This window comes from Bolinopsis microptera, chromosome 4 (assembly GCF_026151205.1).
Source record: "Bolinopsis microptera isolate Bmic1 chromosome 4, MBARI_Bmic_1.0, whole genome shotgun sequence".
NCBI lineage: Eukaryota > Metazoa > Ctenophora > Tentaculata > Lobata > Bolinopsidae > Bolinopsis > Bolinopsis microptera.
In genome coordinates, this window is record NC_087075.1 from 15,778,647 (window position 1) to 15,802,780 (window position 24,134).

At 39.4% G+C, this 24,134-nt stretch overlaps 1 protein-coding gene across 1 annotated transcript; it reads left to right on the forward strand.

Moving 5' to 3' along the window:
- Positions 1–189: 189 nt before the first annotated feature.
- LOC134813700 (uncharacterized) lies at positions 190–2,930 on the forward strand. The gene is made up of 2 exons (XM_063821549.1): positions 190–399; positions 756–2,930. The coding sequence occupies exons 1-2, from the start codon at positions 201–203 to the stop codon at positions 2,090–2,092; spliced, it is 1,536 nt and encodes a 511-aa protein (XP_063677619.1). The 5' UTR covers positions 190–200; the 3' UTR covers positions 2,093–2,930.
- Positions 2,931–24,134: the final 21,204 nt, after the last annotated feature.

The following is a 24,134-nucleotide window of genomic DNA, read 5'->3' on the forward strand; positions in this document are numbered from 1 at the left end:
TGTTATGCTCGACTTATTGATATGATGTTCATCAACTAGACTTGTTGATGTTCATTACTTACTTACAAGTTGAGTTATCTAATCTAGATTGGGTAATAAATTCACGGCGTTTTTCGTCGCCTGTTTCAATCTATCCGTTATTAATATTTCCACCTAATAATAACGTGCCATGTTTCTCTTCAGGGGGACCCTCAACTAGCATGATGACGTCACGTGGTGGTATGATTACGTCACAGGCAAGTCCTCTTAACCAGTCAGAGAAAAGATTTGTTGACAGCACCACCTCTCCCATTCACCCCCAGTATTTGGAAAACAAAGAGAACTTCAACCCTTCCCCTCAGACAAGATTCCAGCCAGATCAGAGTTGTCAATATAGTTCACCTCCACTTCCTAACCAAGGTGAGTTGCATTTTTCAGCTGAAGAACAGTTTTAAATGAGAATACTAGGAGTTGGTTTTGTTATGGTTAGGGAGGGGGTACCAATGGTACCCCCCCGTTAGGGATCGTTCACATATTGCGTAAGCTTAACTTTTGTAATTTTTCTATTTTAGACCCCTTTTCCGTAAGCCACTTTACTCACAGCTATTGTGTAGAAATAACACTAGAGTAAGCTTTCCAATCATCCCTCCTCCAAAACTTCCTGCTTACGTAATTAATGTGAACAATCTCTTTGACAGTATCGAATTCTGTACTTGAGTTGATAAAATTCAAAATGTTAACATTTCCTGAGAAACTAAATCGCTTCCTTCTCGCAGGTATGGATGTAAAACCCCAGAGATTACACTTCAACTTCCCTAGCCCAGGTCCCGTGGGCACTGGTCACGTGGGCCCAGCGCCTGACCAGACCGGACTACCGCCCCCACAGACTCCCAACCCCGCCACACCCATCATGGGACCCTCCCTCGATCAGTCAGCTGCTGTTCTGGGACCTAGCCCTGGGTATTACAACAGAACAGATAGCGGCACTTCTGCGGGGTATCCCAGAACAAACTTACCAGAAAGTGCTAGATTACCACTTCCGGAACATTCTAGAATACCACAACATTCCAAACTTTCAGTTCCTCTGTCAGAAAGTTCTAGACTGCCTGGTTCAGACCACGTGATAGAACGAGGAGAATCCCTGTCATCAATTCGACCAACTCTCCAACACGAACACCATGCCAAGGCTCAAGAAGTCCAGGATCAGAGATCACCTCACAGTCCCACACCAAGAGTTCCCACTCAGTTCAGAGACAGTTCCGAGAAGACATATCAAGACACTTGCCCACGTGACCAGGGCCCACGTGATCAGGGCCCACGTGATCAGACACCTGATGGCCCACGTGACCTGGACCGAGCCGCGCGACCAGCAGAACTACACAAGGCGCCTCACCCGGCCCACAGACCACCTCACTTAGGAGGGAGACCTCCTAACCTACCCTCTCATCTGTTCCCTAACGATACGAGACCTCTCCAGTTCCACACCCCACCCCCTACCAGAGGGTTCCAGCCCCCACTACCTTCAGGGCCCAGATCAGCTAATCTGCCTCTACACAACGTTAGAGGAGACTTTCTTCAAACCATGAGACCCAAACAAGAGCCCATGCCTCAACTTGATATGGGGTATTTTGACGCGGTGCGGAGTCTGGGAGAGGGAGGGCTGTCCCGAAATACCGTCAACATGCCCCTTGACAAAGAGAGAGGAGAGGTGTACCTTGGTAACCCTGGTAACAAAGCAGTACCCGACAACTTAGCTGCAGGGTATTTACCGTACCCTGATACGATGAGTAAACCTTATATCCCCGGAGGGGAATTCTTTACGAATAGCTCTGCTAAAGAGCGATTTAACTTCAGTTTCAAAGAAACTATTGGCAAGATGTTGTCGAAGAAGAAAAATACAGCAGCTTCAGACGTTAATCCGGCGGGGAAAAGGACCAAGTTTTCTAACGAGCAGATCAGAGTTCTGGAGCACTATTATCAGAACGTTAATAAATATGTAACCGGGACAAACAAAGGAACTTTGTGTCAGGTTACTGGACTGGAGCTCAGTACTGTGTTGATGTGGTTTCAGAACAAGCGTGCCAGGGAGAAGAAACAGAAGACTAATGTGTAAAGACTTTCAATTCTTCAGATACTTTAACATTTTTATTTATGTGAATGCTTGGTGAGTTCTTAGTTGATTTAGATTTTCTTGATTCAGATTTATTTTATCGTTACTGTTTTTATATTACTCTGCAGGTTGCTTTAATAGATTTAATTTAATTTTAAACCGAACTAATTTATTTTTATAACTTGTTACTTAAGTGCATGAAAACATTTTTAGGACACATAATTTTATAATATTTACAAATGCAATATGCGTTTACGTAAAACTTCTCAAATGGTCTGGATTGCGACAAATAGTTATGTTTATGTCAAGGTACTGTATTCTGCCGACTGTCGATTAAATGTGTCGCAACATGTGTAGGGATTATTTCTATTTGTTTAATTTTACTGACAATCCTTGAATTTCTTGAACCAATAAATCATTAAAAATTGATATTTTATCAAATAATAGAAGTTACTTTTTATACCAAGCCAGTTTTAAAGCTTTATTCAGATTTCTGTCGATCGAAATAATTAAAACTGCTTCGAAGGGAACTTAATCTACCAAATTATAAGATTATCTAATTACATTTTAATTTGCGAAATGGTTTGATTAAAAAAGGTGAATAACAGATTAAAATATATTTACAGTTGTGGGAGATAAATTGATGTAAATAGTGAATTTATTTCATTGCAAAGCTTTACCTTGGAGTGGTTATTGTCTTTATAAAATAAACATTCCGCTACATCATAATTACTTTTAGCATCTTGGAAGTTTTGGAAATGTATGAGCATTTGAGTAGTGAAACGAACTTCTTTGTCAAAGTTGTCAAATTTAATATTTATTGAACACGAACATAATCTACGAAAATCAAAAGATTCATAATATTTTATTAATCCTAGAAGATGAGAAATCAAGATCAGATACCGGGTTCAATAATTAAATATCATTATTATCACTACTTAAAATTTGCACAAATAGGCACAGATGAAATATTAAGATTAACTAGATTCACATTAGCATTAACTTTCTGTGCACAAATAGGAAATCATAATGAAAAATAAAAACTTAGAAAGAGATGAATACAAGAGTTAACGAAATGAAATTAAAATGTAATTATTAAACTTAAAGTCAAGGGATACCCCTTCGAAATTACAGTAAAGAGTATTCAAACTGAAAGTCTGATCACAAAAATCGATTCTATCCTTGATCCTTTAATAACTCAACCAGACAAGGATGAATATTTGCCACTCAATTTATCTCAAAAAATCCAACACAAATTTATGGATGCGTTCTCCGAATACCCGTTAGAAATAAATGTTCTAGTTTCTAGTAAATGCCTCATTTAGCTATCGGCGTGGCCGGAGGAGTTTAAGTTCATATTTAACTTATTCTCTTGAGTTTCCTTATCAACGTACGAACATGCTTCAAACTGAGGTTTCGTCAGATGGCGCCTTCTCATCAGGTATTATTCCTCCGCTGTCTTTATCTACAGGGAATAAGTTATAAATATAACATGTCATTTTATTATTAATAATAATATTATCTATCCATGACTCATTCAACAGGCGTTTTATCAGTATCATATTAGATTTTTAGAAAATACCGTCTGTATTGTATTATGAATATATAACCAAACTTAAATTAATAAAAAACGGTAATTAAAAAAAACCTTCAATGTGCCGGGAGTTCTGTAGTGAGGTCTGGTTAGGCGGTGAATTTTTCTTGTCAGTTGGTTTTATTTCTTGGTTGTCACCTGCTGGAAATATATTTGATCAGGATTCCTCACTGTGAGTACTGGGTCCATTGCTTGAAAATTGATAAAATAGTGATAAATAATTAGTTGAGTAATTTTTAGTTAGTCAAGTAACTGTAACAGTGATAGTTGGTTGAATAATTGTTAGTTAGTTTAGTAACTGTAACTTACCTGCTGTGGATCTTATGTTCGAAGTTTGTAACGAGACTAGTAGCGAAACAACGGAACGAGTTTTGGAAAGGAGGAATTGTCGGAAACTTCTGATCGTCAGAACGTATATGTAAAAGTTTGCCACGACATTTATGTTCATCAAGAAAGCGAAACATTTATAGAATTGGACAAGAAATAACTCGGAGGGATCTTTCATGCACTTGATGGCGATTTCGTTAACAACGTAAGGTAAAGTGGAGATGCAGTAGATGACAGCAGTGAGGACCACAGTGAGGGCTCCCTGCCATGGAACACTTCCACCAACTCGTCTTGCAGATTTCCCTGCATCAGCTAGGTACTTCAGTATAGGAACTGTAGTGGCGACGATGATTATGTTTGGAACTATACCGAATATAAATGCCAATATCGGTGTTATTGTCTTCCAGGCATCAGAGCTATAACCGTAGTGACAGTTGTAGACTCGGTAGTCAAAGTGAACATCGTCCTTGTCGACAGCGAGGAGGAGTATTGGATAGATAAGGGAGGAAGCCCAAATGAAGCTGCAAACTTGATGAGCTCGTTTTGTTGGCCAACATGCTGCTCGGAGAGGATATCTGAGTATCAGGAACTTGCTTGTAGTGAGGGCTGCGATGAGGGACATGCCAGCTGCGAAAGCGAAGTGGCCGACATATACTCTATAGCAAAGTGCTTTTCCTAAGACCCACGAGTTTGCTAACAAGGAGATAGCAGCAGGAGCAAGGGCAGAGATAGTAATTGTTAAATCAGAAACTGCGATGTGCTGGATTATTATGACTAAGATTTTGTTAATTTTGAAGGCGTCCTTCTGGAACGATGCAATCAAGATCAGAGTATCTCCAATAAGGGATGACAGGACGCCAAATAAATGGTAAGACGCCCAAAAGTATCTTTCTGCATTGTCGTGCATCCCGAATTCGATGTCCGAGTAGTTGTTTGAAGTGGTCATAACTCCTAAAAGATCTTTAGAGGTGGCTATATATGCTATATATTGAATTCATGCTAAAATTCAATTAATTATTATAATTATATAATATATGAATGTATAATATCATTTATAAGATCTTAAGCTCAATATGAAGGAGGATATCGTGATTTATAGAATCGAAGGCCTTAGCAAAATCAAAATACGCAACATGATTTGTAATGTTTTCATTCAGAGACAATGCCAAGCTATCACAAAAATTACCCACATTTGTTGTTCATGACTTGTGCTCTATAGAAAACCATGCTGCCTACGATCAAGAAGGACGTTTGTCAAAGAAAGAATTTTACTTTTAATAATCCGCCCAAAATGTTCATGACTTAACATTAACAAGTAAGAGATATTGGTCTTAGTTTTCAACCTCACTCTTTTTATCTTTCTTAAAAATGGGACAACATTGGAAAGTTTCCACTCTTGCAGAATTCGTCTGCTATTATATTATTATATTGTACTATTACCAAGATGCAGTTAAGTCTAACTGGTTAGACCTTACGCAGAGTTAAGCCTAAATTAGTCCTAACTCTGCGTTAGGTCTAACTGGTTAGGCCTAACTGGTTAGGTCTAATTGGTTAGGTCTAACTGGGGCTAAGACCTAACTCAGAGTTAAGCTTAAATTAGGCCTAAATTAGGCGTTATGCCTAACAGTAACTGTAATACCAAGATGCAGTTAGGCCTAACGCCTAATTTAGGCCTAATTTAGGTCTAATTTAGTCCTAACTCTGCATTAGGTCTAACTTGTTAGGCCAAACTGGTTAGGTCTAACTGGTTAGACCAAACTGGTTAGGTCTAACTGGTTAGACCTAACTGCATCTTGGTGACAGGTAGGATCCACGAAAAGTGCATGTTAGAGGATTTAAAGCTATAAACCAACGGAAATTCTTTTAAAAATGTTACCGTGTATACCAAATCAATATGGGACCTGGGCTTTATTTAATAAAGCCTATTGGCTAGTTTCTCACTTTCCACTCTTGCAAAATTTGGCCGCTATAATTGTAGGATCCCCGAATAATTCATGTTTAAAAATTCATAAGCCTTAAGCTATAAACCAACGGAAAAGGAATGTTACCGTGTATACCATATTGGCACTGGGCTTTATTTGAATTAATAGCTGAAAGAAGCTTACGAACATTGCATGATTTAAGTCAATTTTAAATTAAGCATCATTGAAATAGGACCAGGAGATAACGAAGCGAAATATCTCGTGCAGTATACAATATCAATATGCAATAAAATATTGTGTACAATCTGGTCAAGTTTTTATGTTTTAAGAGCTACTTTCAATTTCATTTTATATCCTTCCATCAGTTACTTCGCAAGAATTCTGGTAGCTAAAGGGCCAATCAAATAGTTGCAAGCTGAGCTGGTGCTTAGGGATCATTCTCTGGAACTGAGAATTTAATTAATTCTAATAGTAATAAGATGGAGCTGCTCAACAAAAAACTTAGCTGCCAGCTAGGACCAAATATCATTCTAAGGAACTGAAAATTTGAGCAATGGAATTATGCTATTAGCATATTACGTAATCAGCCGAGGGGGGAGGGCGGGTTTCCAAACGATTACGCTAATGTTATTTTGACACAATAACTATGCGTAAAACTAATTACGGAGGGGGAGCTGGGGGGGGGGGGGGGGGGGTTAAAATTGTCCAAAAAGTGATTAAGTAGATCCTAGAATGGATTAAATTATGTTAGTATGGTATTTAATGAATAATGATGTACTTAATTATATAATATCATCATTAACAATAATATGTGAACGACCACTAATAGTAATGGACTGGTACCGCGACAATTGACCCCCCGACAATTGACCCCTATGTAATTACACTGGGGTCAATTGTCGCGAAATCTAGGGTTGAGTACGACAATTGACCCCCCGAAAATTGACCCCCCGACAATTGTAATTAATCAAACTGGGGTAAATTAATCGGGTTAGGGTCAGGGTTAGGGTTAGGGTTAGGGTTAGGGTTATGGGTTAGGGTTAGGGTTATAGGTTATGGGTTAGGGTTAGGGTTAGGGTTAGGGTTTGGGTTAGGGTTAGGGTTAGGGTTAGGGTTAGGGTTAGGGTAAGGGTTAAAGGGTTAGGGTTGGGGTTGGGGTTGGGGTTGGGGTTAGGGTTTGGGTTAGGGTTGGGGTTAGGGTCAGGGACAGCTGTTCCTGGGTCAGGGTCCTGGGTCAGGGTCAGGGTCAGGGTCAGGGTCAGGGTCAGGGTCAGGGTCAGGGTCACTGGTCAGGGTCAGGGTCAGGGTCAGGGTCAGGGTCAGGGTCAGGGTCAGGGTCAGGGTCAGGGTCAGGGTCAGGGTCAGGGTCAGGGTCAGGGTCAGGGTCAGGGTCAGGGTCAGGGTCAGGGTCAGGGTCAGGGTTAATTGTATTCAATTATATTTTCGGGGGGTCAATTGTCGGGGGGTCAATTGTCGCCCACCCTAATGGACTGACCCGGCGGCCGGCAAGCGCTATTTATTCTTAACTTTAAGAAGAAAAATTCATGATAATGCAGTAAAATTTAATATTGCTTCTGGTACCTAAAAGGCCAATCAAATAGTTGCAAGCTGAGCTTTTGAAAATCCGAGCAAGTTTATTTTTATCGTGCTCCCTAATCTTAACTTTAAGAAGAAAAATTTGTGATAATGCAGTAGAATTTAATATTGCTTCTGGTAGCTAAAAGGGCCAATCAAATAGTTGCAAGCTGAGCTGGTGCTAAGGGATCATTCTCTGGAACTGAGAATTTAATTAATTCTTATAATAAGATGGAGCTACTCAACAAAAAACTTAGCTGCCAGGCGCCAGCTAGGACCAAATATCATTCTAAGGAACTGAAAATTTGAGCAATGGAATTATGCTATGGACTGACCCGGCAAGCGCTACTTTGTACTTCGCAAAGCTTTACTGGGCCTTGACGGATGATACTCGCATGAGCTTCCTTATCGAAATATTTCCTTTCTACCACTATCAGAAACAAGCACTAAAAGTAAAAAGTCTATGTCGAGAAAATGTTCATGAAGGCCTCCCCTCTGCCTAGCCGCCGTAAGTCCGTTTTGACTCATTTTAACACAAAATAGAGGATGATGCATTCTTACCTGGGGACCCTAAGCTGATAGTCTTCATATACATACACTATTAAAGCTGCAGCAGAATGACACTGTCATTGACAGGCTGAGCGTCGCCCAGTAAAATGCGATCTTACCGTTGATCGACACAATTTGAATTATTTAATCATTTGATTAGCCTAAGATTTCTAGGCTGCCAGAGTTTATACATCAAACTATTATACTTATAGTGTTCAATAATTGGTAAGGTTGCCAACTTAAACCTGTAGTAAAAAACACGATGTTTTGCCCGTAAAGCCTTTTAATAATATTAATAATGTATGTTAATGTAGGTAATTTTTGTTTTTTCTAAAATGGCTTTATAATTGGAATAAATAATAATTTTATGTCCAGGGGCTGTATTTCGCCGACTGCCAAGTATTCGTTTCGCAACAATAAACATTTTGTATTTGTTACCTCATTCCCAACTTATAGAAATTAGAATTCCTATACTATCCCAGCGAGCGCTACACCAAGCATGCATATGTGTCTATCTGCTATAATTTGATAATTCAATTAATTATTATAATCATTTAATAATATATGAATATATATCATTTATAAGGTCTTAAGCTATGAAAAAGGATATCCTGATTTATAGATTATAGAATCGAAGGCTTTAGCAAAATCGAAATATACAACATGATTTGTAATTGTAATGTTTTCATTCAGAGACATTGACAATGTCAGGCTATCAGAAAAAATCAACCACATTGGTTGTTCATGACTTGTGCTCTATAGATAGTTATGCTGCCTACGATCAAGAAGGATGTTTGTCAAAGCAGGAAAATTACTTTTAATAATCCGTTCAAAAATGTTCATGACTTAACAAGTAAGGGATATTGTTTTCAACCTCCCCCTTTTATCTTTATTAATTATTGGGACAACATTGGCAACTTTTTACTCGGACGCTGAAGCCAGCCGCCTTAAGTCAAGTAAATCAAGTCATTCGCTAGTTTCCACTCTTGCAGAATTTGGCCGCTATTGTACCGCTATTGTACTATATATTGAATTACTAATTACCTTTGTTAGTCATTGCAGTGAGAGTGCGTAGTGGAGTGTGTTATTCTGTAAAGCAATTGACTAGGAAAGATTCAAGTAGTACGGTATTGTGTATTATCTCATTATCATTGTTCAAGTAGATAGTATTGTGTATTATCTTAATCTAATTATTCCAGTTTTATAATATCGTGTTTATCTTATTATCAGAAGGATCCACGAAAAATTCATATTAGAGGATAAGCATTAAGTTATAAACCAACGGACAAATTTTTAAAAATGTTACCGTGTACACCATATTAGCCCTGGGCTTTATTTGAACTAGCAGAAACCCGTATGGTGTCAAGGCTCAAGAGACTAAAATAATTATTACCTATTTAATTCTCCGCTGTCTTTATCTTCAGGGAATAAGTTATAAATATAACATTTCATTTTATTATTAATATTATCTATCCATGACTCATTCAACAGGTGTTTTATCAGTATCATATTAGATTTTTAGAAGATACTGTCTGTATTGTATTGTAAACATATAACCAAACTTAAACTAATGAAAAACGGTAATTTAAAAAACCTTCAATGTGCCGGGAGTTCTGAAGTGAGATCATCTGGTTAGGCGGTGAATTTTTCTTGTCAGTTGTTTTTCTTTCTTGGTTGTCACCTGCTGACAATATATTTGATCAGGATTCCTCACTGTGAGTACTGGGTCCATTGCTTGAAAATTGATAAAATAGTGATAAATAATTAGTTGGAGGACTTCGCCGCTTCGACGCGCCGCGCGAACTAGCATTCGTCGATCGTTGCTCTGCTTCGCAGAGCAACGATCTCGATGGGTTGACATCGTCAACCAAAATAATTAGTTGAGTAATTGTTAGTTAGTCAAGTAACTGTAACAGTGATAGTTGGTTGAATAATTGTTAGTTAGTTAAATAACTGTAACTTACCTGCTGTGGATGTTATGTTCGAGGTCTGTAACGACACTAGTAGCGAAACAACGGAACGAATTTTGGAAAGGAGGAATTGTCGGAAACTTCTAATCGTCAGAACGTATATGTAAAAGTTGGCCACAACATTTATCATCGTCAAGAAAACGAAACATTTATAGAATTGGACAAGAAATAACTCGGAGGGATCTTTCATGCAGTTGATGGCGATTTCGTTAACAGCGTAAGGTAAGGTGGAGATGCAGTAGATGACAGCAGTGAGGGCTACAGTCAGGTTTCCTTGCCATGGAACACTTCCACCAACTCGTCTTGCAGATTTCCTTGCAATATATAGTATAGGAACTGTAGTGGCGACGACGATTATGTTTGGAACTATACCGAATATAAATCCCAATATCGGTGCTATTTTCTTCCAGGCATCAGAGGTGTAACCGTAGTTACAGTTGTAAATTCGGTGGTCAAAGTGAACATCATCCTTGTCGACAGCGAGGAAGATTATTGGAAAGATAAGGGTGGGCGCCCAAATGAAGCTGCAAACTTGACGAGCTCTTTTTGTTGACCAACTTGCAGCTCGGAGAGGATATTTGAGTATCAGGAACTTGCTTGTAGTGAGAACTGCGATGAGGGACATCCCAGCTACGAAAGTGAAGTCGCCGACATATACTCTATAGCAAAGTGCTTTTCCTAGGACCCACGAGTTGGCTAGCAAGGAGATAGCAGCAGGAGCAATGCTAGATATAGTATATATTAAATCAGAGACTGCGATGTGCTGGATTATTGTGACTAAGATTTTGTTAATTTTAAAGGCGTCCTTCTGGAATTGTAAGCCGTGATTATTTGATCTAGATTATTTGATAGATTTTAGATAGTATTGTGTGTAATAAGGCAGTATTGTGTAAGAAGGTAGTATTGTGTAATAAGGCAGTGGAAGTGGAACATCCAGTTCTGGTCTGTGGTTAGGAAAAGTTAGGGAAAGAGAAGACAATGGCGATAATGGGTGGAACCTCACCTGGGCAGGCGAGAAATATATCACCCTCTAGAGGAGAGACAATGAATTTAGGAAACCTCAGACGTAAAGCCTTTGTGTAGATATAGAGTCAAAGATAGATGTGAGTTCTAACAAACTATGGATTCAGAGGTCATCAGACAGGAAGCTTCGGTAAAAAGATGAATTGTCGTAACACCTGGACTCGGGACAATGAAGCTTTAGTGGGAGATAAGACCAGCTGCCAAAGGTGTGAGCAGGGGCACGTGAGTCTGGTTAGAGAGGTCGGGTGAAAAACCACGGACGGGTCAGTATTTATATCTGGGGCTGGACCTGGAAAAGAGAGATAGAGTTTGCCCGATTCGAGGGCCATTGATATAGGTTACTTTGGAGCCAGGACCTGTTACGTCAGGGTCCCGGAAAGAGCATTATCGTGGTCTGTAGTTAGTGAACTGTGCGGAGGACATGAGCAGTCTGGCTTAAGCGTAGAGAGAGTCAACAATGGTTAACTCAGGAGAGCAGGAATAGGCTGTGTTGTAGCCAGGGTTAACACGGGTTAATCCAACACGAGTGGGTTCGTGTCAACAACAATCGGGCTCAGGTAGAGCGAGAATGAACTATAGTGGATTTGGGCCTGATATAAGGACGGTCAGCGAGGACTGAAAGTGTTATGTAAGTGTAGTTTAAGGGTAAGACTTCGTTAGAGACGGTTAACGATGGTTAACCGTGATAGGTAAAGGTAGAGTAAGGACGTGTGTTTTACAACTTAGATGTAGGGCGTTATAAGTCAGAATAATTAGGAAGTGTATTTTGTAAGTAATTGAATTGTTAATCATTTTGTTTTTACCCTTTTTTAACATCATTATTACTTTCGTTTTTTTTGTTCGTAACCTAAATTACTACAAATAATCTACGAATCTGAAGCAAGTGATGACTGCTTACAAATGGCGCGAACGGTAGGATCCTATTTTATTATAGGATAGATTGTTTGTAGTTTAATTAAGGTAGGGAGGAGATTACTTATTATTCAAGGGGGAATTGACAGGTTTGAGGAGTATAGTTACGTTATGTTGTAACAGTGTTGCCAGGTACCGTTGTCAGATTAGTGCAGTGCAAGAGCAGTAAATGAAGGCACGGTTAAGCGTGAAGTTTAAATGATATTTTTGGGTTTCTTTCATCATGGAGGGGAAGGGAGGTTAGATACCGGAGGGGCACAGGTTAGGAGGGGCTGAGGAGATATTTTGAGGAATAAATGTCAGTCCGTTGAGAGATTTTATCGAGAGAGTGTTATGATTATTATCGAGGGGGGTACGTGAGCAGTTCATGGTTTACTGTTTCTTATTTTAAGTTTTAAGACGGCAGACTTGACATACTTTCAGCCACCAGAGCCTCAGTGGGAGTGGCTGCCTGCTGAATCGTTCTGTTGTGTGTCAGACTTGTTTTCTTTTTGTAGCGCTACGAATGTTTATATTATGGAAGATAGCGAGAGGGGGAGTTTGGAGAGGGGGAGTTTGGAGTGGGCGAGAGAGGTATGGGGAGAGAGATGAAATTTATATAAATGAGACCCGGGTGATGCTAGCATTGGAAAGGGAGAGAGAGGTTATTCGAAGAGATGTGACGTCACTAGTGAATTTAAGCAGTGTATTGGTTTGAAAACGTGGTACGTTTTGAGTGCGTTTTATGTTTTGAGGGGTGCCAGGGTATGGTATTTTCTATGATGAAAGAAACTAGTTATAGTTATAGTACTGCTTTTTATGTGAAGAATGTGATGAATTAGCAGGTCGAATATTCGAATAGGATGATACGAAAGCAGTTTTGTAATTAAAGTCAAGATGTTACTGTGTGAGACACTGGTTTAATAATGATAGTAAAACCCGAGAAATACAGGGCTGAGAAATGTAACGGACAGGTGAGTATTGTATTGAGTGAGTGAAGTGCAAGATAGAAAGGTATGGTTGTACTTTTATTGGTGTGCACTTGAAACATTTATATTAGGTTGAAGTATAATATCGTGTTACGTCTGAGCTGTGTGTTTAATATAATAAGAGCACCTGGGGCTGAGCCATGATCTAAGATACATATAGAGTGGCTGTCGTTAAATGTTTAGTTATAGTTTGCGAGTTTTTAAAAGTATTCAGTTTCCTCTATTAAACAAGATAGCGGTTGTTTGCTCAGTTGCTTGTTTTGCGAATAGTTCCAATTTGATACTAGTGGTGACTAGTGGAATTACTATTGGAGGTGGTGGTACTAGTGGTGACTAGTGGAATTACTATTGGAGGTGGTGGTACTAGTGGTGACTAGTGGAATTACTATTGGAGGTGGTGGTACTAGTGATGAATAGTGGAATTACTATTGGAATATGGTCACATGGTGAGAGAGGATAAATAGTGGAATTACTATTGGAGGCATGGCGAGAGAGGATAAATAGTGGAATTACTATTGGAGCATGGTGATTGGTAATAAATAGTGGAATTACTATTGGAACACGGGAGGTGACAAATAGTGGAATTACTATTGGAGCATGGTGAGAGAGGATAAATAGTGGAATTACTATTAGAGCATGGTGAGAGGTGATGAATAGTGGAATTACTATTGGAACACGGAGGTGACAAATAGTGGAATTACTATTGAAACATGGTCACATGGTGAGAGAGGATAAATAGTGGAATTACTATTGGAGCATGGTGAGGGGTAATAAATAGTGGAATTACTATTGGAACACGGGAGGTGACAAATAGTGGAATTACTATTGGAGCATGGTGAGAGAGGATAAATAGTGGAATTACTATTAGAGCATGGTGAGAGGTGATTAATAGTGGAATTACTATTGGAACACGGGAGGTGACAAATAGTGGAATTACTATTGAAACATGGTCACATGGTGAGAGAGGATAAATAGTGGAATTACTATTGGAGCATGGTGAGGGGTAATAAATAGTGGAAATACTATTTAAGAGGTTATAAATAGTGGAAATACTATTGGAACATGGTGAGAGAGGATAAATAGTGGACTTACTATTGGAACATGGTGAGAGAGGATAAATGGTGGAATTACTATTGGAGCATGGTGAGAGGTGATAAATAGTGGGAATACTATTGGAGCATGGTAAGAGGTGTTAAATAGTGGAAATACTATTGGAGCATGTGCATGGTAAGAGTTGATAAATAGTGGAAATACTATTGGAGCATGGTGAGGGGTAATAAATAGTGGAATTACTATTGGAACATGGTAAGAGGTGATAAATAGTGGAAATACTATTGGAGCATGGTGATTGGTGACGGGTGAGAGGTTGTATTAGAAATAGACACTTCGAGGCACAAGGAGATATTGCGCTGGCGATACTAGAGGTAATTATAAAGGTGCTGTTGGACCGTGGTGAGTACTGATATTGGAAGGAGACACGTAAATCAATTTGGAGATATTGGCATTGCAGTGGCAATACTAGTGGCAAATAGTGGAAATACTATTGGAACATGGCGAGTGGTGACAAAGCATTAACCATTATTCCAGGGTAGATCTAGAAGGAGAAACATTTGAAGGAGACACAAGGAGACATTGGATCGGAGGCATTGGATCGGAGACAGATTGGATGACAGATGGACTGGAGGTCACATAGAAAATTGGATCGGAGACAGATTGGAGGACACATGGATTGGAGGTCACATAGAAGCATGGATCGGAGACAGATTGGAAGACACATGGATTAGAGGTCGCATGGAAGTATGGATCGAAGACAGATTGGATGACAGATGGATTGGAGGTCGCATGGGAGCATGGATCGGAAAAATAGAGAAGCCGAAACAGAGAATAGATAGCTTGAAGAGGATGGTCGAAAAAAGAAGAAAAAGGGACCTAAAAGGAAAAGAAACTTAAAGAAGAAGTGAATGAAAAGGAAAGACGGATAAAAGACCCAGCCATGAAGAATGAGAGTTGCCAACAATAGAAATAATGCGGACCTGCAGAAAAAGAAAAGAAAAAGGCGTGAAAGAGCAAACAGGGAAGAGCCGAAAAGAAGAAATAGTCCAAAAGAACTGATGCACATTGCTCAGTACGTAGGGACAATTGATGAAAAGCTGGAAGGAAGCTGGAAGATGGATGAAAAATACACGTTAACACATTGGAAAAAGACACAGGGGAACATTGGAAGAAGGCACATGGAGTCCTGTGAAGGAGACAGATGGCATTGGGAAGAGACATGTGGAAACATTGGGAGGAGACACACGTGTCTCCACGTGTGGAGACCTGTGAAGGATACACGTGAACACATTGAAAGAAGACACATGGACACATTGGAAGAAGACGCATGGAGACATTAGAAGGAGACATGTGAACACATTGGAAGAAAACACACAGAGAAATTGGAAGAAGAGACATCTGAAAACATTGGGAGGAGACACGTGGAGACCTGTGATTTGGGAAGAAGACACAGATATGGAAATCTGGAGGGAAGAACAGTACGATAATACAGGGGACTGTCCAATATGTTGGAAAACGAGTGGAAGACGGAGACATGGTGTGAAAAGAAGAGAGAGACGCAGAGAGGTTGACAAGTAAGAGGAACATCAGTGGAACAAGAGAGATACACAGTAAAAGAAACAATGGAACGATGTTTGGAGGAGACTCGGAGACTTGGAGACTTACCAGGTTGTAAATACATTCTAGTAGGAGCAGTTGAATCCAAATGGTTTTACGCTATTCTTCCAACCTAAAAACGAAGATTTGATAGATGTGGAAGAGTAATGAATTTATAAAGTAAACTTAGACTGGATTGAATAACTATGGGGGATTATCATCCCCCAGGGGCGGTGGAGAAAAGCTGATCAATACATACCTGGAAATGAAGATAGGGAGCGAATCTAATCATCCGGAGAGGAGCTGCTCACCATATCATTTTGGATAGGAAGACTTGGATTCGGAGTCGGAGCTGTCGGGGCAACAAGTATAGTGGGGAAAAGTACCCGACATAAAGTACAAAGTGACACGAGGAGGAGGAGCAGGGAGATCGTCAGAAGAACTGATTTCGCCATGTTGTACAGAGTCAGACATAATTAAGACGGAGTGAAGTAAGTCAAGCATTATACTTATATAGACAATAGAACATAATATGAAGATGAACAGTGAATAGATGGCCCGTCATGGTGTTCAAAAAAGAACAATTTTATTTGGTTCTGGGACAGAGTAATGAGTTTGGTAGAGTAAGAATTTTGAAAAGTGAGTTAAAGATAGTCTTGAAACGATAGTCTGTAGTACGAGATTTTCTATAAAGTTATTATATGCACTATTATAGTAAAGTTCTAAAAAAGCTCAGTTTTTGTAAAGTTGTGTAAGCCGTGAATATTGAGTGATTAGGAGCAGGCATGGAAAAGAGTCTGTAGTACGAGATGTTCTATTAAATTATTATACTACATATATTATAGTAAAGTTCTAAAAAAGATCATATTTTGTAAAGTTGTGTAAGCCGTGATTATTTGATCTAGATTATTTGATAGATTTTAGATAGTATTGTGTGTAATAAGGCAGTATTGTGTAAGAAGGTAGTATTGTGTAATAAGGCAGTGGAAGTGGAACATCCAGTTCTGGTCTGTGGTTAGGAAAAGTTAGGGAAAGAGAAGACAATGGCGATAATGGGTGGAACCTCACCTGGGCAGGCGAGAAATATATCACCCTCTAGAGGAGAGACAATGAATTTAGGAAACCTCAGACGTAAAGCCTTTGTGTAGATATAGAGTCAAAGATAGATGTGAGTTCTAACAAACTATGGATTCAGAGGTCATCAGACAGGAAGCTTCGGTAAAAAGATGAATTGTCGTAACACCTGGACTCGGGACAATGAAGCTTTAGTGGGAGATAAGACCAGCTGCCAAAGGTGTGAGCAGGGGCACGTGAGTCTGGTTAGAGAGGTCGGGTGAAAAACCACGGACGGGTCAGTATTTATATCTGGGGCTGGACCTGGAAAAGAGAGATAGAGTTTGCCCGATTCGAGGGCCATTGATATAGGTTACTTTGGAGCCAGGACCTGTTACGTCAGGGTCCCGGAAAGAGCATTATCGTGGTCTGTAGTTAGTGAACTGTGCGGAGGACATGAGCAGTCTGGCTTAAGCGTAGAGAGAGTCAACAATGGTTAACTCAGGAGAGCAGGAATAGGCTGTGTTGTAGCCAGGGTTAACACGGGTTAATCCAACACGAGTGGGTTCGTGTCAACAACAATCGGGCTCAGGTAGAGCGAGAATGAACTATAGTGGATTTGGGCCTGATATAAGGACGGTCAGCGAGGACTGAAAGTGTTATGTAAGTGTAGTTTAAGGGTAAGACTTCGTTAGAGACGGTTAACGATGGTTAACCGTGATAGGTAAAGGTAGAGTAAGGACGTGTGTTTTACAACTTAGATGTAGGGCGTTATAAGTCAGAATAATTAGGAAGTGTATTTTGTAAGTAATTGAATTGTTAATCATTTTGTTTTTACCCTTTTTTAACATCATTATTACTTTCGTTTTTTTTGTTCGTAACCTAAATTACTACAAATAATCTACGAATCTGAAGCAAGTGATGACTGCTTACAGAATGATGCAATTAAGATCAAAGTATCTCCAATAAGGGATGACAGGACGCCAAATAAATGGTAAGACGCCCAAAAGTATCTTTCTGCATTGTTTTGCATCCCGAATTCGATGTCCGAGTAGTTGTTTGAAGTGGTCATAACTCCGAAAAGATCTTTAGAGGTGGCTATATATGCTATATTTTCAATTCATGCTAAAATTCAATTAATTATTATAATTATATAATATATGAATGTATAATATCATTTATAAGATCTTAAGCTCAATATGAAGGAGGATATCGGGATTTATAGAATAGAAGGCCTTAGCAAAATAAAAATACACAACATGATTTGTAATGTTTTCATTCAGAGACAATGCCAAGCTATCACAAAAAACAACCACATTGGTTGTTCATGCCTTGTGCTCTAGAGAAAGCCATGCTGCCTAGGATCAAGAAGGACGTTTGTCAAAGAAAGAATTTTACTTTTAATAATCCGCCCAAAATGTTCATGACTTAACAAATAAGAGATATTGGTCTTAGTTTTCAACCTCACTCTTTTTATCTTTCTTAAGAATGGGACAACATTGGAAAGTTTCCACTCTTGCAGAATTCGGCTGCTATTATATTATTATATTGTACTATCACCAAGATGCAGTTAAGTCTAAGTCTAACTGGTTAGACCTAACGCAGAGTTAGGCCTAAATTAGTCCTAACTCTGCGTTAGGCCTAACGCCTTATTTAGGCCTAAACCTTACCAAACTGGTTAGGTCTAACCAGTTAGACCTAACTGCATCTTGGTGACAGGTAGGATCCACGAAAAGTGCATGTTAGAGGATTTAAAGCTATAAACCAACGAAATTTAAAAAAATAATGTTTCCGTGTATACCATATCAATATGGGACCTGGGCTTTATTTAATAAAGCCCATTGGCTAATTTCCACTCTAGCAAAATTTGGCCGCTATAATTGTAGGATCCCCGAATAATTCATGTTTAAAAATTCATAAGCCTTAAGCTATAAACCAACGAAAAAAGGAATGTTACCGTGTATACCATATTGGCACTGGGCTTTATTTGAATTAATAGCTGAAAGAAGCTTACGAACATTGCATGATTTAAGTCAATTTTAAATTCAGCATCATTGAAATAGGACCAGGAGATAACGAAGCGAAATATCTCGTGCAGTATATAATTATAATCACAGTGCTGGCAAGCACGAGCGGTGTCTTTATTGGGGGTATACTATGTACCCCCTTTACTATTGTACCCCCTTTACTTTTATACCCCCTTTACTATTATAACCCCTTTACACCCCCTTTGGTACACGTCGGAAGCCTCTTTCGTGCACGCGAAGCGTGCACTCCGGCCGGAGGCGGCGGCCGAAGGCCGCCGCCTCCGGCAGGAGTTTTTCAGGCATTAAGACTCATCGGGAGTCGTTCAGCAGATTTATTTTTAGTTCAAAACATTCTAATTTGATGTCAAAGATGACAGGAATAAAAAATAGTTATGTTGAGATTTTTAAGAAATTTGCATAAAATACTCGCCAGCACTGTTATACGAAATTCGGTAAAAAACCCAAAATCGCCATATTCAGGTGCCTTAAATACCATGTTAAAATTGAGTTAGAGATCTGAAACTTTGCAGGGCGTCTAGACGTTGACCAAATCGACTGCAAAAAAAGTTTCAGGTTTCAGGAGCATCTGGAAATGGGTTTTCTTGAACCCCTGTTTTACGACAGATTGTCGGGATATATATCTATCTATCTATCACCTTAATAACACCAGAATGTGTGTGTGTGTGTGTGTCTGTCTGTCTGTCTGTCCGTGTGTAATTTCCGGTCGGTTATACAAAAAAAACGGTAAGAGTTACGGGACTGATTTTTTCGGTATAGTGTCGACAAAACTCTGATGAAGCCCATAGGAAATTTTTAAAAAAATCGGCCGGTGGTTAGTGGTTTTATTGATGGTTTTGTACCACAAATGTTACATAAAGTTGCTTGAGCAGAACGGCAAGAGTTACGGGGCCTGCTCTCTCTTTCTCTCGCTCTCTCTCATTACTGTGTAATATGTTATCTGCTGCATTTAAGTAGCGTCATAATTGGATTAGCCCGGAAGATTTGCTGTAATGTTATACCTTAAGCTTATTAGGGGAGGGAGTACTGTTAGTGTTTGGGGTCTGTTTGGACTGCAGAGAGAGAGTTCATACGACAATGTTATGCGTGTTTTCAAATATAATATGCGGGTGTGGTGCGGAGTTAACAAGGGTTAATTTCTATAACGATTTAAATAAAAATAGAAAGCGGTTCAGGACGGGAGTGATGAGGTGTAATACTCGGTGTTCAGACCTTATGATCATGGAATGTGGTGCCTAATAATGATTAAATTATCCACAAGAAATAACTGATTATGAGATTATTGTTTAAGAAACTATTGGGTCACCTAATGCGGGTTTTGACTCAGCGGGTAATTACTCCTACCCTTTTTAGCTGCGGCAGTGAAATCCCGGCCGTAGGCCGGGTTACACTAGTATACATATATTCAGGGATAGACGCTTTGCCAGTCAATTATAGGCTATATTTAGGTGTCCGTCGATTCAGAAGCTTTAAAGATACAGCCATTTCGGACCACAGGTCTTGAAGATAATTGTTTAAACTTTAGTTTACATTATGTTAAAAAGTAATTTAACGTCATCATCACCACTTGATGACGTCATCAAGTTAACCATTTTCAAAACTTGATTTTTCACAAAGTAATCATTTTTCAAATCGATTTTACGCCATTAAGGAGTAATTTTATTCAGAATTTGAGGACATTTTCATCTTAGATAATTGTTTAAGCATTCTGAAAATCTACCGGAAAGTTTTTCTAGCTTGCTCCTTCATAAAGATATTCGCTATTGAAGTTATTGCTTTTTTAAAGAATAATTTTATAAAAACGCTAATTTTACGTTCTAGTATTCTCTGGTGTTACACCATCCCTTGGGTTGTGGAGCTCAATTTTGCTTCCTAAAGGTCTAAATTGTGTCATAGGCTAGTTTTAAAGTTGAAAATCGAAAAGTTGCACACGTGGGGCCACGCCCAAATTGATAGAAAATTGCTAAAATCACTGAAAATTGCTGTTTTCACCAATTTCCGTCAACTTTGGAGTGCCGTTGTGATAACAGTTCTTCTTGAAATACTTTAAAACTTTTCATGCTTATCAAACTATATATAAAACACCATCATGCAAAAATTTACGGTGATTCAATATTGGAAGGGTTTCAAAGGGTTTCAAAATAAAATGATCATTACAATAAACATTGTGTCGGATCTAAATTTTAAAAAATAAAGATAAAATGAAAGTCAAAAACGAAATAACCGAAACCTGTCCTGAAAAATGCACGGTTGACGGTTATAGTCTAAAGAGTTTAAAAACCGAGCTATTCTAAAAAGGAATGTTCATGACGCGAACAACCAGTCCTTTGTGTCCATGCCTAAGATCCACACATAAATTCCACACTAAATCAAAAGTGTGAAACGCACACGAAAAATAACACACTGTCGGATCCACGTTTCGCATGTTGAGTCCGTGAGTCATGTTGTAGGTCCTTCCTTTTCTTTTCTGTCACTCGGGGGGAACCTCCGCTTGTTCACTTTACTCAAGAATCTGGCAGTTTCTCTGATCAATAGGATATCCTTGAAGAGGTCGGCAAAGGTCTCCGCTCCAGAGGTGATCATGGTTCTCGCCTGCTGACCTATGTTTCGCCTCAGGTCGTCGTAAAGCGAACAATCCGTGAGAATGTGTTTCTCATCTTCAATGATCGGCTCAAACATTGGTAGTTCGGCCAGTATACCGACAGCTTCAAGGTCTGATGAAGAACAGTGCTTACAAATGCGACTGAGCGGATTTTCACGGTTAATGGCGTATCTACCGGTCTCGATGTTGAACTTATGAGCACTCATTCTGAACTGCGCCAGCCGCTTCACCTCTTCTCCACTGAGCTGCAGGTTCAGGTACGCTTCAGCTGTGAATTCACTTTTGATAGTGTTGTAGAAACTGAGCTTCCGGTTGTTTTGCCGCTCCTCGTTCCAACAGTTAATAAAAGTACTACGTAGTGCTGTTTTGAATTGGTTGGGGTAGGTCAACCTGCGAGATGATACTGACTGAAGGCTTTGTCGGAGATCTTCTATACCTTTGTACCATGGCAGATTGAGTGTGCGTTGTTCTATGAACGCCTGTCTGGCTAGACTTGTGCAACCAGCTCTGTCCATTTGCTCAAGTCGGTTGAAATACCCAAATACTTGCTTTGATGCCTTTATCACTAGGGGGCAGCGGCCTGTATCACCCCATACACTCGCATTTGAGGTTTTTCTGCCCACTCCTAAGGTCCACTTGAGGAATGAGAGATGAAGCTTTTCGAGAGGATCTCTTGCAGTCTCCTTCAGGAGAGATTTGGTGTTGATATTATCTTGATAGTTTCTGACAAAGAGAGTCTCTGGGAGCCACACCTGACATCCGTATGTCACAATCGGTACCACAAGCGCGTCGAATAGCTTGAATACGATTGTTCGCCTGAAGTGTCTTAAGTCAATACTGCTTTTTAGCGCGAAGTAGCTTCTGAGACCTTTTTGCTTCAGTTTGTTCTGTGCTACTGCTGAAGAACCGTTGAGGGTAAAGGTTATCCCGAGGTAGCAATATTCTCGAACTGATGTGATGTTGGATGCGCACGCAACTTCCGCTCAAGGTTTGCACGCGCGCGCGAAAAGTGGCATGCAACGTATGTCAACGAAAGGTTCAAATTTTGCTCATTCGTGATTTTGAACAAATTCTGCTTTGCCACGACAGTTCAATGTCATTATATATGAATTTAATGCCAACTTGAATGAGCATAAAGTGGCATATTCAGTCAGTGATCGACCGATATGCTTACCTAAACACAAGGAAATGTTTTTAAAGGAAAAATTTCGAAATTGTTGAAATCACCTCCTTATTAATATTAATGAAGTTATGAGTTTACATTTCGGCTTTGTAAAGTACCCTGACATTATATAATCAAAAAGAGATGATATTTGACCAAAACCCATAATCATGGGTAGAGTGGAGCGCTGCCAGTGTCTCTCTTTCCCAAACAAAAGGCAATGATATCAATTTGAATGACCGTTATCAAATGCAAAATGATACCGAGAATGAAATCGGTCGCTCGCTTTTCCCATTCATTTACAATTTAAATAGATTACATGTTATAAATCGAAACTTATTACAATTCGTAAGCCATGAATGAGTGGGAAAAGCGAGCGACCGATTTCATTCTCGGTATCATTTTGCATTTGATAACGGTCATTCAAATTGATATCATTGCCTTTTGTTTGGGAAAGAGAGACACTGGCAGCGCTCCACTCTACCCATGATTATGGGTTTTGGTCAAATATGCAATAAAATATTGTGTAAAATCTGGTAAAGTTTTTATGTTTTAAGTTACTTTCAATTTCATTTTAATAATTTATATCCTTCCAGTTCCATCAGTTACTTCGCAAGAATTTCTCACTAATCTTAACTTTAAGAAGAAAAATTCATGATAATGCAGTAGAATTTGCTTCTGGTAGCTAAAGGGCCAATCAAATAGTTGCAAGCTGAGCTGGTGCCAAGGGATCATTCTCTGGAACTGAGAATTTAATTAATTCTAATAAGATGGAGCTACTCAACAAAAAGTAGGGTTTCCAAACGATTACGTTAGTGTAATTTTGACACAATAACGGCCAGGTAGCGCAGTTGGTTAGCCAGCTTTGCAATCGTGAGGTTGCGGGTTCAAATCCCACTGCCTGCCTGGTCGTGGGGTGAGTGTCGTTGACATTCAGCTAAGGATCGTGAGTGGTCTATGCAGCCCCCGGTGTACTCAGCCGAATACTCGAGAAATCGGGTGTGAGGGTTAAATGAGGAGCTGCACATTGCAGCAAAGTCTCGGGCGAAGAAAGTATGGTACACACTACCTTAACCGTCACTGGCTAAAAACAAATTCTTCGGCTTCCTGTAATTGGCTGGTTGCACTTGTGTAACAATATGGCTGTTGGAATACTCCGAAGTAAAATAAGTGTCTAGATTATAAAAAAAACTATTCGTAAAACTAATTACGGAGGGGGAGCTAGGGGGGGGGGATAAAAATTGTCCAAAGTGATTACGTAATATGTGAACGACCACTAATGCCATAGCGCTTGCCGGGTCAGTCCATTAGTAATGGACTGACCCGGCAAGCGCTATTTATTCTTAACTTTAAGAAGAAAAATTCATGATAATGCAGTATAATTTAATATTGCTTCTGGTAGCTAAAGGGCTGATCAAATAGTCGCAAGCTGAGCTTTTGAAAATCCGAGCAAGTTTATTTTTATCGTGGTCCCTAATCTTAACTTTAAGAAGAAAAATTCATGATAATGCAGTATAATTTAATATTGCTTCTGGTAGCTAAAGGGCCAATCAAAAAGTTGCAAGCTGAGCTGGTGCTAAGGTGTAAGGGATCATTCTCTGTATCTGAGAATTTAATTAATTCTTTCTCGTCAGGGTTAGGGTTTCAGCATATGCTTTTGTTAGAGATTGGGTTAGGGTTTCGAATAGTCGCTC